Source organism: Macrosteles quadrilineatus, unplaced genomic scaffold (genome assembly GCF_028750875.1).
Source record: "Macrosteles quadrilineatus isolate MER2022 unplaced genomic scaffold, UCM_ALF_1.0 Scaffold_2__2_contigs__length_208266976, whole genome shotgun sequence".
NCBI classification, from domain to species: Eukaryota; Metazoa; Arthropoda; class Insecta; order Hemiptera; family Cicadellidae; genus Macrosteles; species Macrosteles quadrilineatus.
Window position 1 is genome coordinate 119,506,662 of NW_026542595.1, and position 19,759 is coordinate 119,526,420.

The 19,759-nt window shown below is 34.4% G+C and overlaps 2 protein-coding genes across 2 annotated transcripts in view; both read left to right on the forward strand.

Moving 5' to 3' along the window:
- Positions 1 to 3,045, forward strand: part of LOC128985971 (nucleosome assembly protein 1-like 1) — a 31,984-nt gene extending 28,939 nt beyond the window's left edge. The window contains exons 7-9 of the mRNA XM_054405995.1: positions 457 to 604; positions 730 to 849; positions 2,652 to 3,045. Of these exons, the coding sequence (XP_054261970.1) occupies positions 457 to 604; positions 730 to 849; positions 2,652 to 2,824 (441 nt within the window). The 3' untranslated portion in view covers positions 2,825 to 3,045. The remainder of the gene's footprint in view (positions 1 to 456; positions 605 to 729; positions 850 to 2,651) is intronic.
- An 8,537-nt stretch (positions 3,046 to 11,582) lies between these two features.
- The window catches only part of LOC128986866 (myotubularin-related protein 13), a 117,812-nt gene continuing 109,635 nt past the window's right edge, over positions 11,583 to 19,759 (forward strand). The window contains exons 1-3 of the mRNA XM_054407440.1: positions 11,583 to 11,743; positions 16,030 to 16,115; positions 18,296 to 18,451. Of these exons, the coding sequence (XP_054263415.1) occupies positions 11,689 to 11,743; positions 16,030 to 16,115; positions 18,296 to 18,451 (297 nt within the window). The 5' untranslated portion in view covers positions 11,583 to 11,688. The remainder of the gene's footprint in view (positions 11,744 to 16,029; positions 16,116 to 18,295; positions 18,452 to 19,759) is intronic.

A 19,759-nucleotide genomic window follows, 5' to 3' on the forward strand; every position in this document is an offset into this window, starting at 1 on the left:
TTATTCCATACAACAAATGTAATGAAAAAACCACGAATTTAGGAATATATACTTGAACAAATTATCCCCATAGTATAAGTAGCTGCTTAATAGGATATCAGCATTGCACAGTTTGTATACTATTTATTTTTCAAATAAAACTCGAATTAATATAAAACATTCATTTGGTTAAACTAATACATCGGTTTGATTAACATAAAATACTTTATACAGGCAAACTATCAGTTCTATTTCATGTCAAAAATTAAGCAGCCTCCCCTAAATAAAATACAAAGATAAACAGTATTTGTTAATTATTATGTCTTTTATTGCTGACAATATTCCCGTAGCGGAGCACGGGCGGTTAACTAGTTATTCATAATTTTATCCCTAAACCTTTACATCAGTGCATCAATCTTCCTATCTTTTGTCTTTTTTTTACTTGTTCTTATTTTAAATCCCTAATTTATGTTACAGGGTTGCACAATAGATTGGAAAAAGAACAAGAACGTCACAGTAAAAACAATCAAGAAGAAGCAGAAGCACAAGTCTCGAGGATCCGTTCGAACCATTACCAAGACCATTCAGAATGATTCCTTCTTTAACTTCTTCAACCCACCAGTCAGTAAGTAGCTTTGTTTTTACTGCGGTTGAATGTGTTTCTGTGTTAACCTGAATGAATATTGTACTCATTTTAACTAATGTTTAAAAATTAGCATTTAATGATTGCTTTTTAATGTTTATTTATAGTGCCCGAAGATCCCGAGGCTGAAGTAGACGAAGATACTCAGTCCCTCCTTACCAGCGATTTTGAGATCGGCCACTACATCAGGGAAAGAATCGTTCCCAAGGCAGTTCTCTTCTTTACCGGTAAGTGAGAATGTTTTCCCATAGTGTAAATGCATCCGGACTGAACAGTACACAGTGTTTTTAGTTTTTAAAATTTTGTGTTAAGTGAGAAAGAAATTTAGAATGTAGTTAATTAGCCTATTGCAATTTGTTAGTGTGAGCAATGTTTTTATCTGTGGGAGCGGGGAATAGAATACCAGAATAGACCTTACCATAGTCAAACCTGCTATCCTATAAATCATATTAATATTACGTTATTTAAGACTAATGAAAATTAAAGTTAAGTGGAACTTAGGTCATTCAAACCTCAAGAAACTTATAACACAATTCCAACTTCAATAGCTACTTCTCAAAAATATCACTGGTCATTCAAGCTCTTACACTGTTGACATACTCTTAATACTCTACTCTACTGGTAGCCGACTTGCCAATCATCAATAAAGGCAGCTTTTCTAATTTGTCCATGTTTGCGCCCACAAATTTTTGCTCAGTTTCCCTCAGTGACATCCTAAAAAGCAAGTAGGGGGGGGGGACATTTAACAAAAAGACCCGTCCATAGATATGTAATATGTTTTTTTACTGTACTGGATCATTTTATCCAAATATTTTTTGCTTCTTGCTGATTAACAATCCCATTTCCACCGCAAATCGATCTCTTACTTGTTTTAACCATTTCAAAACGCAACTGTCCAATTGAGGGTTTTCTGGTTCCCTTAACATTTTTTTCACTATTGAGAATTTTATCTTTTTTTAAGTAGACATTCAATGTGTTGGAAGGAATTCCAAATTCCTTCGCAATCTCCAAAATTTCTTCACATTCTTCTCTATTTCTTAATTGCCGCAATTTTTTCCACCAAAGTCAAAGTTTTGTAGGAAAACTAAGGCTTTGATAACAACACTTACGATCTGTGCACACACTTTTGAAAGGCTTTGATAACAACACTTACGATCTGTGCACACACTTTTGAAAGGCTTTGATAACAACACTTACGATCTGTGCACACACTTTTGAACACCTGGCAAAACTGAACTTAGACCACCAGTACAAACAAACAATACTGTAGCACACAGCCACGGTACATACTACCAGATAAGTGTAAGGAATTACACTTATGAGCTATGAGAAGTGGAGCATTGCAAAACAATAGACAGTGGGAGGGGTTAGGCAATGACATCAAAACGAGCGCAGGACACAAACTTAAATGTAGGCCAAACACTAGCAGGGTGGGGGAAGGGATGAATTTTCTCTTTTTAAAAATACCTTGAAGCTATTCAGCCTGCGCCAAAAGGCTGGCGAGGGATTTTGACCACAGGCCAATGATACAAAGTTGTTTTTCAATAAATATATAGGATGGAGAGGACACAGCTAACTCACCTGATGAAAGGTTGCAGAACACACACATAATAATCCTTGATATTACGCCTCTTTCAGAGGCTTGTTGGTTTTCAGTTGTTTTGCAGGAATTCCTTGCCCGACCGTTCGTTGATTGTCTTTTTTCGTGTATAATCTTTGAATCATCCAAAATATAATTCAAATTAACCACAATTATTTATCATTGATTGTCTGTATGAAATGCTAGGGAGTACCAGGAGAAATATTCAAATTTAAAAGAAGATTTTGAATTATAGAAGTTCGAATTAGCCATGCCTCACTATATGCCCTTAAAGTTGAACTGAAAGAATCTAAACCACGTCACATTTAAAGATTTTCATTGGGAATAGTCAGCTCGAGAAACAAACTGCTAGCCTACATAAGACCGTATGTAAGTGAAAGTGATATGTCTAAGAGTAAGTCTTTATTGATAACAATATACAACTTGTAGGTGAAGCGTTGGACGATGACGAAGAGGAAGACTTTGATGAAGAAGAAGAGGAAGAGGAAGAAGAAGAGGGAGAAGGCAGTGACGACGACCCTGAATTCAACCCCAACAACCCTAGGCTACCTAAGACCAAGAAGAGCAATGGAACCCAACCAGCCGAGTGCAAACAACAGTAACGTTAACCTCACAAGTGTATCTAGCTCGTGATATTTAAATTTTAGGAGTACTTGTTAACTTTTCATACTTAAGAGATGAGATCACTTTTTGTTTCGAGAATTAATTGTTATTGTTAAGCCTATGTTTGTAACCGTTCCGCATTGATGTGCAACATTATCGTTTGCTTTTCCCGAACTATACTATTATTTTTGGAAACATATAAATATAAATCTTTTGTAAAGGGTTGTGTTTATTATTCCTTCGGATTTTACTTTAATCCTAGTCTTCATGGTAAGACCTAAAAGTCTTGAGCTAAGCCAAAACACAGTTTTATTTCCCAAATTATTGTTAACTAGCTGTTGAACCCGTGCTTTGCAACGGGAAGATAGAAACAAAATAGAAACATTTTAATCTTTACATTTGTTGCATATAATAGTTACACATCCCCCAAGGCTTTTAGAAACAAAATTCAACTTTTATGGCCTTAATAGAAACGTTTAAGTTATGACTTTTGAATCTGGTAAGTAGTGGATACCACCATTTCATCTCCCTTGATAACATATCTTTTTATTTATTATTGACATTTTAAATTTCCATTTTGAAGTTACTGCTAATTATCAAATTTAAATGAAACTCTTTTTTAAATTTCACTCTTTTTTATATTAAATCACAAATCCTTACATCTTCAGTTTCTTCACTCACAATAAATCATTAGCAAAACTAAGTCAGCTGTTATAAACTTTAGAAATATTGCTATGCCTTTTCAATACAGTCTTTTGAAATATTAAAGAAAACTATATCTATAATTATAGGTACTATAAAAAATGTTAAACAAATAATTTAGCATTAAAGACAGCAGACAAAACTAATATGATTATCAAAGCATCAAGAACTAAACAATTTAACAGCAAATACAGTGTTTCATTGCATCTCTGATTGTACTCTACAAAAATATCAACAAACAACTTAATATACAAACCAGTTCTTTTAATCAGTTCCATCGTCCATTGGCTTTACATTTTCACACTTACCATAAAGTAAACATAGTAAAGATATTTCATTGATTTTAGAAACAAAAGAACACTGTGTACTGCTTAGTTTTATGATATTTTCCTTGGTTTAATTTAATCAGTGGTGTGGCAAAACACAAATAATAAATGTATAAAATAAAGTAAATGTGAACTGAAAGCTATGTTAAGATAAAACAAGAGTATTTTGTATTATCATTTGATAATTAATTATAGTTACACATAAACACAACAGATTTTGTACAACAGATTTTAAAAAGCAAAAATCAACGACACATTACAGTTTAGTTATTGATGATATTCTTTAGTTTAATTTATGCATGGTTTAGCAAAACACAACAACTTAATTTACCTAAATGTACATATAAAAAACAATGTGATGTGCAAGTTATGTTAAGTTAATCTAACACATGTTAAGGAGTTCGAATCTATTTAAAGTAGCCTCCAAATTCATATAAAACATCTATACATTGTAATTTTCATACTGTTTCCATGAAATCATATTAATAACATTATTTTCATAACTTAAGACACTTTAAACAAATCCAAAGCAGAGCCGGAGTTGATACAGCAACGGTTATAGAATATTTTTTTTTATATAATCATTGAAATAGTTTTAGAATAAATAATCCATGATAAAAGGTTAGATTAAAATAAACCTACCTCATAGTTATGGAAAATATTATATTTAATTTCTTTGTATCAGCTGTCTGAAATTGTGAAATATGCAGTTTAGCAGTTCTTCTTGTTTACATTTAAATGTCAAAGCAAATGTAAACAAACATTGTTAGTGTTCTCATTGCAGTCATGGAGACCAATCAATATTTACTTTTAAAATCTTCACCTCACAACTTTTAAAGCCAAAGGGGCAAAGCCTACGGTCAGTATCGAAACGTGAATAGTCCTATAATGGTCCTTGGTATGGTAACTATATTTTTGTAAAATTTTAGGCCAGTTTGTTCAGTAGTTTTTGCGCCTATTAGTAATACACATACAGACAGACACCATTAGATTTTTATATAATAGTATAGATTTACAATTTGTGTATGTCTGTTTTGTATGTAGACAAGAAAAACTCTAAAAATTAATTATATGTGTAACACATAATCTGTTATAAAATTTCATGATCAAGCCTAATCAAACAAATTTGAATTTTAAGTGAATTTTCCTATCTGGGACCCATTTACTTTTTCATTTTGATGTCCCCACTCCCCAGAGGCCTACACACTATTCAATAAAATTTTAGTGTGTCTGTAATGTGATAACTCGAGTAATTTTTGTCCGATTTGATTAAATTTGGCTTGAAGGTGTAGGGTGGGATAAACTTGAATTATAGTTTGCAAACCTTGATCAGGTCATGAAAACGGGGTGTAATAGGGTTATGAAATTTTCTAGAATTAGTTCTTTCAATTTTTTCCCTATAAAATATGGAAATGCCCAATTTTCATTAACATATCGTTTGAAGTTAAAAAATCAAATAACGGTATATATTGATGTGTTGAACAATTAAAGGTACAGTAACAGAGATAATTTTAAAAAAAAATAATTCCGATGCTATTTTTATGGAGGGAAAAAATTTAGTTTTTTTGTTTGGATATATGTTGATCAAATTTGCCAAATTTATTTATTTAACAATAAAGGCTACTATTAACGTTTTGTCCAAAACACTTTTTACCTTCAGTGCAGCAAACCCAATCACGTTAAATCTAATGTTAGTCAAAAATCTGAAATAAATATGCCTTGTTTAATGAAAAATGTTAGTAAAATTCAGTCAGACAAATTGAAATTCACTTAGTCTGTAGGTTTGCTGCAATGTCCTTCCCAATACATTATCCGAACAACAGAAATATTACTAAAAAGAATTAATGGAAACCGTCATGACATTAAAACTAACTAAGAAAGTTCCATAGCACAACATTGCCCTAACCCACAACCTCCAATTTGACAGTTGCTATAACCATAGATAAATCATACTCCCTTAGTAGATTTCTCATCCTTATGGAACAGCTGAAGACAATTTTATTGTTAGTTCTGTACGGTTTATGTAGAGGTTGTGTTTTGTTTACAATTTGTTTCCCGTTATTACAGTCATTTAAAACCTTGTTTAACCAAATAATACAATCTAATCATAAACAATAACTTGTCCCCTAGTTATACGACCAAACAGTAAAGGACAAATCAAGAAATGAATTAATCCTAAAATAATAGAAACAACATTTTGTCGACACATGCGCCCAGTGTCACCGTACATTAACTAGACACGAAAAACATGCTTCAAAATTTACAATGGGATGAGAAGTCTACTTGTGGTGTTTGTTAGTCTATGCTATAACAAATTCCTTCCAAAAAACCAACAATGCAATAGTTCCATGCTTATTGTTACAAATTTACCAGCTCCACCCAACTTAAACATAAAAAAAGTAAACCCACATTCTCTTAAAAATACGAGGGTTGTTTTTTTTTTCAAGTTCCGATAGGCTATAAACAAAAGACAAGTTCATATAAAACATTAAATTTATTACCAAAAGTTTGGTCCATTTATGGTTACTTTTTGACATAATCACCAAAGAGATTGAGACATTTGCTATATCTGTGCACCAGCTTTTTAAAACCCTCTTCAAGAAAAGTGGCCGCCAGTATATTAAAAAACAAAAAAAATTCAAAAAACAAAAAAATTTCCAAAAATTTAAAAAAATCATAATAAAAGGACTTTAAAATTTCTAGAAATTCAGTAAACAAATCCATTATGATGAATCTGTGGTTTATTTAACCATTCTGCCAAATTGTTGAACCAGCTCATTTCTGTCGTTTCAGATGACTTGGTTCAACAGTTTGACAAGATGGTTAAATAAACCACAGATTCACCATTTTTGCTTTGTTTACTAAATTTCTTGAAATTTTAAAGTCCTTTTTTTGTAAGTTTTTTAAAATTTTTTTGTTTTTTGAATTTTTTTTGTTTTTTTAATGTACTGGCGGCCACTTTTCTTGAAGAGGGTTTTAAAAAGCTGGTGCACAGATATAGCAAATGTCTCAATCTCTTTGGTGATTATGTCAAAAAGTAACCATAAATGGACCAAACTTTTGGTAATAAATTTAATGTTTTATATGAACTTGTCTTTTGTTTATAGCCTATCGGAACTTGAAAAAAAACAACCCTCTATTCTAAACCCACACAAGTAACGACAGTTGCTTTTACTAAAGCAATGGTGTAAATATATATATATATATATATATATATATATATGTTGGCTAGCATGCACAGACATTCAAAACAGTGCTAGAACTGTAGCTATCTGTCATTAATGCCATTCTTCCTCGGAAGAAGCCCCTAAGGGACAAAATGGCAGTTAAATTGTGTTTTGTGTTTCCTTTTAACCTTCTGGGACTTTTCCTTCAGGTGAGTTGGTTCTATATCCTTCCTTTGTCCTTAATAACTTATAATGTATTCAAAGCCCTTAACGCAGTTTGTTGTCTTCTAATATCATCATAACTAAAAATACCCCCGCTGCAGCAACCCCGACTAAGCGAATTTCCATTTGCCTGGATTGATTTCCAATTAATCTGTTAAATTAACATTTATGTTTAACGAGTACCTAGGTTAGCTGATACCGGGAAACTAATAACATGTGTTTTTTATTAAAATAAAATATTTTTAGCTTAGTATGAAATAAATTAATCCGCCAAGTTTGATCAAAATATATCTATAAACAAGCCAACTACAACATTTTACAATATTATCCATAAGAATAACATGGGAATTTTAAATTAAATTTTTTTTGAATCTTTTCCGTAACCAATCACCGTACAAAGACACATTGATATACTAAATTATTTGTTTTTTTAAGCTCTTAAGGGTAAAAATGAGAAAAAACCATTTTCACCCCATAAACCCCTGTTCCCATGGTCCAATCATGCTGGTTTGCGAAATTTATCTCGCCTTACACCTTCAACCCAATTTTTTTCAAAATCGGACAAAAATTACTCAAGCTATCGTCTGGACAGACATATATAAAAATTTGAACGAATGGTGTTTTTTGGAATCTGGGGACATCAAAATGAAAAAGTAAATCGGTCCCTGGCCAAGGTCTTACTTCCCTATAGGGAAATTCGCTAAATACTTCCCTATAGGGAAATTCGTTAAAAATAAGTTGTTGCACATTTAAGCTTAACTTGCTTACATATGTTTCTTCATAAATTCAGCAACATAATATTTATCATATCACTGAATATTTTAAAATGAAATTAACCAAATATTTTCCCTTGTATCAACAAACCCAAAGACCCAATGCGTTTTTTTGACATGGGACTTTCTCTAACGAGGCATTAAAGGAATCCTAACCAGTTTGAATACAAGTTCTATGAAGCTAATGTAAATTCACTTCATGCCAGTTTGCTGCTAGAAGGTCTGTTCAAAAAGTAGCCGAACTTGTTAAGAAAAACCCCTGCTGCAGGAAACCTGCAAACTAAGCGATTTTCCATTTGCCTGGATAGATTTTCAATTAATCTACTAAATTAACATTTATGTTTAACGAATACCTAGGTTAGCTGCAACAGGGAAACTAATAAATTGTGTGTTTTCTATTAAAATATAAATAGCTTAGTATGAAATAAATAACTCCGCCAAGTCCATAAACAAGCCAACTACAACATATTAAAATATTCTCCATAAAAATAACATGGTAATTTTAAACTAAATATTTGTTTATTTTCCCCTTAACCAATCACTGTACAAAAATACCAGCCAAGGAGCTCAGCAGAGGTAACCTTAAATCTTACAAGTTTTAAACCAAAAATTATGGTTTGGGTTTTTGAGGCATTTAAGGACAGAAGTCAGCCTGGAACCAAACATATATGCCCTTAAGTACTTAAAATTAGTGGATCAATTACTCCTCAGTATTTAAAAGATATACAGAAGAATGTACAAGAGAAGAGTAGTGTCATCTGCATAGCAAATGAACCCACTGTCTATGTGATGTTCGAGGTCGTTTGTCATGACAAAAAATACCAGGTGCACAAGGATGGATCCCGGCTGCGGTACACTATGGGCAACCGGACGGGGCTGAGAGATCAGGCCATTGACAGACACTGGCCCCCCAAGTACGACCGAAATAGCTCCAGTCGAACGTCTCTGACACCGTAATGTTCCATTTAGTAAGCAACACGTCATGGTCCACTGTGTCGTATGCCCTACTGAGGTCGCGCAGAGTGGCTCCAACAAGACATCTCGGTTTATGGAAATGTCAATCCGAAAAAATATATACTAAGAGGCCGAGAGCAGACAGTTGATTTCAGTGAGTGTTCAGCTGGTTTTTAATTGGGGGTTCGAAGATCATAGAGATACTGTAGTTAAAACCGAAGAGAATCGGCTGAAGCTCTCAGGCTCATCCCAAGTCCCTTTCTTCTCTTGTCAGACACTATCTTTGATTTCTTGAAGGAAGCAGGAAAGATATCTTGTTCTAGACATTGGTTAAAACACATTGATTATGGGAATACAAAAGAGCTTATGCTAGATTTGTCAAAACTACTGGATACATTGTAAAAATCTTTTTTCATTGTGATTTAGCCTCCGGATAACCAATATTTCAATAAAGTGGTTTAAATACCTGCATAAAAGTTATCCAAAATGTTGCTCACGGCAACCGGTTTCAATCCACAATAGGGATCTTCATCAGGATGTCAAAACATTTTTTCTCTTCTTGCGAAGGTCGTCAAAAGGCGTAAAAAACATGCACATGCAGACTCCTGAGTCTATACTATACCTTCGCCAGGGATGAGTCGTAGCAATAATTTCGGCCGTGTCTTCAATGTTAAATGTCCGTGTTTTGTGTTTGTGACTACAATGTGTGCATGTTTTTGACCTTCGCAAGAAGAGAAAAAATGTTTTGACGCCTGATGAAGATCCCTATTGTGGATTGAAACCGGTTGCCTTGAGCAACATTTTGGATAACTTTTATACAGGTATTTAAACCACTTTATAAAAATCTTTACTTGATGTTTGTTTCAACTTTTTCTCCACACTCAAAATTTGATCACAGCTTAATATGTGACTCCGAACCGAGTCTCAAATCAAGGCATCTGCTCCAACTTTTGAGTGACTGTGGCTGGTTGGGGGCTAAAACCATTTCTCTCTCATCTCCAGGACTAAGTCAAAGAAGTCATTCAGGGCGTTTGAGGGCAGTTCAGTACATCTGGACGTTGTTGTGGCCGAGTAAAACCGAATAACTCTCCAAGCAACTGATCAAGGGTTTAGGGCCATCTCAATTTGGTGTTATTGTACTTCATCTACAATCTATAATCTAACTTAGACTCCTCAGTACGTTTCTCATACTCATTGATTAGCCTGAGTGATCCAGGGTGATTTACTGTCTTTTGTACTTAAGTTGAACTTAGATCTATATTTTTTCTTAAATATAGAAAGAAAAAGATAAGGACAACAAGAAACATTCTGAAAAATAAAAATTAAACGTTCTCGTCCCCGTTATCAGAGATTAGTGTATTAGGTCAATTAACCGTTTTGTAATGAGGTTAGGTAGTCTACTTTGAGTTTTGAGTCATGATGGCAGGTTTACTCTACGATATTTCATAACTAGATTTACTGTAGAAGTCGTGTTTTCAGATTTTATTTCGAATTTAGTCTAAATTAACCCCGCATAAGCCATATGTACCAGGGCGTCACGCATGCTGGGACTGATCTCTCGGAAGTCAAGACATGGGTTGAGTGCCAACTCCTCAACGATCCTGTTCAAGGCCTTATTTCGTCAGCTGCTCGAGTACGCCTCAGTGGTCTGGTCACCCTACGTCCTCGGCCATATCAATCATATTGAATCAGTCCAGAGACGCTTCGTGAGACATCATGGTTGCAGCGCTGGGTTCAATTTCATGGACGTCCCAGTCGAGGCAATATCTGCAGCTTATGGTCTCCAAAGCTTGGAGTGTAGAGGAAGAGTTGCTGATATGTTGCCTTCCTCTTCAAGCTGCTTTACAACCAGATCAGCTGCCCTTTTTTACTCGAGAGGATCAATTTGCACGTTCCCAGAAGTACCAGGCATCAACGCTTGTTTGAGCTAGACCATGTTTCGACCAGCTATACGCTTCTGCCCCGTACAACGTCTGATGCGCTCCTGGAACGAGATCTGTTCGTTGGTCGACTTTTTCGCTTCCATTTGGAGGTTCGAATGGAATGGCAGCAGAGGAACGTGACGCTCTATAACATTTCACTGTTGGTGCTGTTATTGATCTTGTTGTTGACGTTGTATCTCAAATCACTATTATATTGTTGCTCATTTAATGTTTTATTATTGTTATTAATTGCATTATTTATTATTGTTGCTCGTTCGTTTCATTTCTATTACTGTTATTCTTTTCATTGTTTTAGTGCCTACCACAAAACACAAACATTCACTGTTGTAGCTGTCAAACTTCTTTGGTGTATAATTGCCGTTGGTAAATAAATAAATCAGTAAATGCTATGGAGTATTGATGAAACATACTCCCTTGATAACATTCTTTGTGTTGGTTAACTATTATGTTAACCTTGGAAGGAGTATATTTAATCCCTCGCTGGTTTTTTTAATCCACGAATACTAGAATAGACAACTTGAATTTTTCTAGCTCAGTGCTTTCAACTTGTTTTCCTCTTTGCAGGGTGTATTAGAAGTGAGAGGAAGACAAAGAACCTCCCAATAAAAAAAAAAATGAGAAGAGAGAAGGAGAAGAGTGAAGTGACTGGAAATACTGAAAATAGATGAAAGTTGTGGTTATCTCTATTAACAATATTTGTTTTTGTTAGGGTTAATTTTTATGATGTGATAGATAATCAAAATTCACAAATAATTAGTGTGGCTGTGCTCTTAAAAATGTCTCGGTTAGCTGATTATTTTGTAATCGTTGGCTACGACCATGGCAAAGAAAGTGAGTGAAAACAACAGACTAATTAGGCCTACATGGCTTAGGCTTGAATGATTAGGTTTATTTCTGACTTCCATTTTCAGTTTTCTATGAAATTGCTTAGTGCTGGATCGTTTATGTGATTTTTAGTATTAGACTTTTAATTCCATTCTTCTAAATTTAGAACTAGATAGGTAGGCCTAACTTCTATTTTTTCCTTTGATTGTTAGGCTACCATGTAAGTTAAGTTAGGGCCAGCTTAGAACCTTGGAGAACAAAATGAGAATAGGTTAGTAACATAATGGCTTCAAAACTTCTTGGCATTTTTATCCAAAACCCAACTATATTAACCACAAATTATAAAGGTCTAGCCTAGGTTTGGGGAATGTTGAAGTATCATAATTAGGCCTAGGGTAAGTAAATTGCAGTTGATTGTTACTGGTAACGTTTTTGCTGTTAGGGCCTACTTGTTTTGGCTGCACTTTACGTCCTACACTCATTCGAATGAAAATATCGATTGTTTCATTCAATATATCGTTTGGTGAGTTAGGTTAGGTTAACCTTGCCTAACTAACCAAACGATATATCGAATAATCGATATATTGATCAATATTTTCATTCAAATGAGTGTAGGACGTAAAGTAAAGTGCAGCCTTTGTTTTTTGTTAACTTGTGTGTAGGTTATTTACGTTCTAAGTTAATTGTAAATTTTGCTTCGATTTAAAAATGGAAATTCAGCAGGCCTTAACTCCTTTTTAAGCACACTGTTAAACTGAAACCTCGGTTAATCAACACTACCTATATAACTTAGGTAAACCTACCTAGCCTAAACATATTTATTTATCCTAGTATAGGTGCCTACAAACGAATTTTCAATTATCTTGCCTAATAGTTTTTTACCTCCTGAATCCAAATAGCCTATAGGTACCATTATTTTTTTTCTGTGAAATATTTCTCAAGATATTGCCATAAAAATACAGGTAGGCCTATACATTATTACAATAAACAAGGTAGGATGGATGACATTTACAAGTGAAATGAACTGTGGGTTAACTAAGCTTACAGCTGACTTTTTTCAACCAAAAGACAATGACAAGCAACTGGAAGTAACAACTTTTGAACTTTATTAACTCACTCTGATTCTGTCATCGGCAATAGGCCTAGTGACGTCATTTTACTTCACAAAACAAAAATACTCATGAATCATACTGTTCTTGGTAGTGCTAGTCTGCTACGCCGTCACAAGTTCAGGTTAAGTGAAGAGAGTAACATGATTGATCAGAAGGAAGAATAACATCGTTGACTATAGAAACATTTCAAGTGATTCTGTAGTCAATAATGTTTTCTATAAAAGGAATTTCATCACATTATGGAGATATAGATGGACTGGTCTAGACTAATTACATGTAGGCCTAGTTCTTATTTAGGTTCTAGGTTAGGGTGGTAGGTTGTGCTTTGTGAATTCGTGACTGCATTGTGTTTTGAAGTTAGGTTAAATTAGGAAGGTAAATTTTAGGTTATAATGAATCGAGTTGTTAGTTTATGTCACCTGCAGACTGTTTTTGTAAAACTAAATTCCTGGGAAAAACTTTTCAAATTAGCCTACCGGTAGGCTACTATTTAAAAAATGCTTGTAGACCTACTGTATTGCCGTTGGTTAAAAAAGTAAATGAATACTTATGCTCACTGATGTTGCTGTGGTCACACACGGAAGAGGACTGATGTTGCCATATCTGCAAGATATCATGACGGCTTTGCAACGATTGCGGACCGATGATGTTGTGACCGTAAGGTATCCGCACGAATGTTGCCGCATTCGTGGAAGACAATTATAGTTTGTCCAATGTCTCGTGCGCCCTGGAGGATTAGAGCGACCCTTACTCACACACGCGCAGCCACACTGACTCGCACGTCCCGGCCTACCCGCCGCTGATGGGTTTTCTATGAATCGCTTACTAGCCCAAGTGCTACAACATCACATTTTTATAACTTTTAATTTCATGCAATTTGTATTTAAACTCTGAATATTATTCCTTGCTAAAAGAGTCCAAACACGATACAATTCTGACAACTCTAAGTGGTTTTAGTTATTTAAAAATTTAGAAAATTAATAAACAGTAGTCGGATAAATTAAATGGAAACAGTTTACTATTAATTATTCTAGAGATGACTTACACTGTTTGCAAATAAGCTGTAGTCCCATAACTTGTAATAAATTAAGTACCGGTATGGAAACAAGGTAGAAATATTAGTTTATAAGGTAAGGAAAAAACTATAACAAATTAATCTGTGTAACATAAAACAGAATTATTATATAACAAAGGAGTTTAACTTCACTCGTAATTATTGGAAACATGCAGGGTTGAATCCCCGGCATTCGTCATGGGCCTATGAGTCTCATTTAGCGGAAGCGAAATCTGGAATTTGACCATCGAAGTATATAAAACAACATTTGACTCACTTTTAAGGGATGTAAAATTGCTATGTAAATATGCTCCTGTAAGTTTAATCATTTTTAATTTTAATTTTCTTCTGTATCGGCTTGTGAATGTAAATTGTATAAAAATGTAATCTCTTGCTTTTAACTGGATGGTAGATACGTTTATGATATTTTTTCCCTTGGTAGGCTATTTATATTGCACTAGAATTTTGTTTGTTTAAATTTTGGCATACGTAAAATTTTGGAGGAGCGTTAAACAAATTCTCTACAACCATAATTTATAAATATTCGAAATTACTATTTTAAAACCTACTGGCCCTAAAACCACTTAGAGTTGTCATAATTGTACCGTGTTTGGACTCATTTTGCAAGAAAAAAATTCTAGATTTCATTAATTAGAGTAACAAATGAGTAAAACTATCAGTTTTAAAAATGTGATGTTGTAGCACAAGGGCTAGTTGGTGATTCATAGAAACCCACTAGCAGCAGGTAGGCCGGGACGTGCGAGTGTGTGTGTGTGTGAGTAGGGTCGCTCTAATCCTCCAGGGCGCACGAGACATTGGACAAACTATAGGTCAACCCATGTTTCCGGGACCACAAGATATCGTCAGGGGTGTTGCCAAAATCGCGGAAGGTGATTACCGATGATGCCGTGACCACATGATATTGTCATAGGTGTTGCCAAAATCGCGGAAGACGATTAAGTTACCGGCTTCACTGAGACCACAATACAATACAATACTCTTTATTGTTAATTCGTCAAGAATTACAATTTAGTGTCAATACAATAGTGAATTGTACATGTTAATTTTCATAAAATTCCTTTATTGAGTAGAAGGGTCTTGCGATTAGCCACTTCTTCAACTCCTGGTGTAGCTTGTTGCCAGTCAGGTCTCTCAGGTAGTCAGGTAGATGGTTCCTCAGCTTGCAGCCGGTGTAGGAAGGTTTTTTCTCCCAAAGAGTTGTTCGGTGAACTGGTAGTGCAAATTTGGAGCCATGACAAGTGTTGTAGTGGTGCAGGTCTCGGTTTCTTGGGGGGTTTATTTCATTCACATACTTTATAGATTCAAGTATGTAGAGAGACACCACTGTGAGGATTCCTAGGTTTGCGAATGCTAGTCTGCAAGTCTGTGGTGGGGCAAGGTTGGCGAGGGCTCTTATGGCTTTCTTTTGAAGGACAAGAATTCGATTCATATTTTTTGTTGTAAAGTTCCTCCCCACACTGTCAAGCCACATCTAAGATGCGACTCTACCAGTGCGAAGTAAGCTGTTTTGGCCACGGAGAGTCCGCCTATGTAGTTTATTCTTCTGACGACATATATTCCAGTACTGATTTTTTTTGCTTAAGTGGTACAATATATGCTCCTTCCGATATCCGACCTTTGGCTGTTCTGACCATGGCGCAGTCTTGTCATGGTCGGATATGAGGGGTTCTAGCCTACTGTAGATATAAGAATCATACTTCAACAGCAAAATTTAAAGTAATGTATTATATAACGACAACTATATACTAGTAACATTCAAACTCTGTATCATGAAACAACAATAACGAATTAGCCTATGTAGCCTAAATAGTTTGAGTTTGAACTGTTAACTAAAATTAGATAAAAGGCCTCCTTAATATTAATAGGCCCTTACAACATAATATAGCCTACTTAAACCTTAAAAACTTTAACATTGTAACGGACGTTTGAACCTTCCATGCCATTAGCCTACTAAACAAAAACAACACCGGTACTGTACAGTAAATGAAAAAAGCTAGGTGACATAAGGTTTTTGATATAACCCTTTTACCCTATTAATATTGTGTCTTATTTTGCTGTCTTAGTGACTTCAAAGATGTAAAAACTAAGCTATATTTAAATTCCAGGGAGTGGGGCAAGCAATGGTATTATCATTCAACGTTTTCCAGAGAAAGATTGGCCGGATACGCCGTTCATTGAAGGAATTGAATGGGTAAGTTAATTCCCTGTTTTTACCTAAGTAAAAACTACAACAAAGTTGGTACTTCATATTGTATTAGCCTCATTTTAACCACACCCAAGGATATATTTACATCATCTATTGCTTCTGTTAAATACAGTATAATTTTACTAGTGGATTATTAAACCTGATGCATATGTAGATAATTTTATCTCAAATTTATGTAATCACTGAATTTAAAAAGCTATCGAGTTTTTCTTTGTATAACATTTTATCATCTCAACCCCCAGTTTTATAGAATCGTCTATTAGGGATGATAATGCTTTTAAATTATGTGTGACGTTACTTGTTAGTCATAGAAATTTAGTTAGTACCGGTATGAAAAAAGTTGCCAATTCTATTTTTAAAGATGCTGGTTTACGGTAAATGAATTGTTTTTAAATAATAAAAAAAAAACACGCAAATTAAAACAGAAAGACTAAATTGCTGACCTTGAAAAAGATTCATGAAAACCATAAATTTATTCATGTATGAAAATGTTAACACTACATGTAAAGTTATAAAATTAATTGTCCAAGCTGTCATCATGGGTAGAGCATATAGCATATTAATTTTGTAGAGAATTGTCCAGAGTTGTACATTTGTTGATAAATCTAAAAAGACATGTTTCCTTTAAATACTTGAAAATGGCATATTTTGCATTTTTTGAAACCACGGTTTGATTAACAGAGAGGTTCTAGCCTAGTAGGCCACTTTTTATTTCATTGGGGATTCTGTTTATATAAACTTGTATATTTTAGAGGTAGGCTATTAATGTTTGTCAAGAATAATTTAAATAGGCTTATGTTAATTTAGGTGTACGATTTTTCTACAAGTTACCATTGACTTTTTAGATGTTGTCTCAGAAAGCATTTCATAATAGATTGCATGGTTAGTTAGGCCATATGAATTTTTAAATTTAAAATTGTGTCAAAAGGCCTACCTTAATTTTAGATTTTAAACTTTCCATGATTTTTCTGTGATGTGTAGCTCAATTTAATCTTGCAAATTTACCCATGTAAACCATGAATTATATGACGATGTCTGTTGCAAATTTGGCAATTTTTGCTTAATGACTACTAAATGTCTTATTTTGTGTTAAAAACTTATCTTTTTTTTTATCGTCTCTGAACAATTATAGGCCTAGATATGGTTAGGTTGTTACTCTATTCTTGACAAAGAAACAGAATATTTCTTTATATGTGTAGTTCATCACATACTTAGTTCTTTATATTCTTTATATACAACAACAAACGTTTTATTTCAACCACAGTTCACTAACCTATTTGATTAATTTTCAGTTCTGCCAAACGCAGGGCTGGGCTCTGTCTTCAGAGGGGCAAGAGCCCCGAGTAGGCTACATACGTTGTTCTCTAGAGAGAGAGAGAGAGAGAGAGATATGCTTTATTTGCACTTTAAGATTGAAATAGTGTAAAAAATACAAAAATATAATAATACTTACAAACAATTAGATAGACTTTGCTCTTGCTTTACTAAAAATGTTTTGATAATATTCAGTCGTTCCCCCAGTTGGTGAATTCATTTATCGTGTAGAATGGACGACCCAGCAGCCACTCCTTCAGTTTTGTCTTAAACATTTTTGGTCTTGAACTTTTGACTTCATCTGATAGTAGGTTGAAGAACTTCGCTACGTTGTACGATGGCTTCCTTTTGAACCGCTTACTGGGGTGGACAGGAAGATTGAAGTCTCCAGCGCGCCGAGTGTTGTACTGGTAGTTATCTTCATTTTTGGGGAGACCCTTCAAGCAGGCGAGTAAAACAACTTCCAAGATGTAGATGTTCACCACAGTGAGAACGTTCCACTGTTTGAAAGGCTATCAGCATCTCTCCCTCCAGCCTAGGCCAGCCATGACTCTTAACGTTTTCTTTTGCAGGACCAGCACACGTTGGATGATGTGGAGAGAGGCACTTCCCAAAAGCTGAATGCCATGCCTGAGATGACTTTCAAAGAGAGAGTGATACGATGTTATTAGGGCTTCTGTCGTACTAATACACTTAAAGCGTCTTGGAGCGAAGATTGCACTGCTCAATCTCATGCATAGTTCGTCTATGTGATAAACCCATGAGAGCCTGCTGTCAGTGGATATTACTTATATCCAGCAAAAAAGATATCTTTCAACTACGGTTCACTAACCTATTTAATTAATTTTCAGTTCTGCCAACCGCAGGGCTGGGCTCTGTCGTCAGAGAGACAAGAGCCCCGATTCTTCGTTTCAGTCCTCACAGACATTGATGCCAACCGTCACTACTGTGCGTGTCTTTGCTTCAACGAAACTATATCCATCACGCCTAGCAAGCCTGTGGATGAGGTATAATATTTCTATGGGTTGTATCTTTTAGTAGTAACTTCCTCTGGTTTACCCCTAGGAGGATTAAACATTAAGGAGAGGGCACGCGAATAGGAATACACATGTTGCGGTGAAGCCAGCTTTAGCAGAACACTAGAGGGGCACGCGGAGCCGTAAAGTGGCAAAAAGCCTCGGCTATAACATGGGAGAGATAGGGAAAAACGCGACGCGCGCTGTTTCGAATTAAAATTGCCTCTAAACTAAAACACCTGTGTTATTTACCGATGGCATTCTTAAAGTAAATTAAATTTCCTATCGAACGGTGTCAATAATTCCTATAAAAACTATTATTTATTATTTATTATTGAAGATCAAAGTTGAAAGAATTGGCTTGGACTTTGAACATATGATTACTTTAATTACGTTTTTGAAAAAAATATGATTTATCTACACAAACTAACAATTTATTCGTGTTCCTTAATAGTTTCTCGAAATAAAAAATATATATTTACCTATATTTAAAAGTGGTATTTAGAAAAATAATTACTATAAAGTTTTTTTTTATTTTTTCAGTTTATAAAACAATCCTACTAATCATTGGTTAAAATGAAAAATTTAATTCGGGCGGTGAAATACATTTTAAATTTTCATTTTTCATAGTTTTCTCGATTTGTTAATATTATTTTTTACTAGTTTTAAGGCATTTATGTGCTAGGCAGGTGATTTTAAATAGCCAAAGTTAAGAAAAAATGCAAAGCCGCTCTAACTTTTTTTACACCAACAGCTGTTACAATTAAATTACAAACATAAAAATTAAAACAATTTCTTGGCAATCAAGTTCTTGATTTTTTAATATCATATTGAACTATATTTTATCTGTTTGCCCAAAGAAACTTCAAGTAAAAAGTGTAAATGTTCAGCAATCATCGCGTCTTCTGACCGCCAAAGTGCCTTTATCATTCTTTTAAAGGATTAAAACTTATTTTATTTCTCTTTGAGAAAATGTTCAAATACACATACAGTACTACTCATGATTTGAGTTTTAATTTATGAACAGTAAAAGCCATTGGTGGTATGGCGGGATTTGAACCCGGGACCCCAGGGACCGGAGTCCCGCGCTCTGGTTAGAGTATTATAAATAATACACAATATAAGTATGACAAAAAATAAAAACAAGGACAACGAATTCTAAAAAACAAGTCATCCTTGTGTAAATTACTCACCTTTGAACATACTATTGGTTCATAAATACGACTTTCCTCTTAATAGGTTCCTAATATTACGGTTAGAATTTAAATTTTTAATTTTCGTAGCATGATTAAGTCTAAT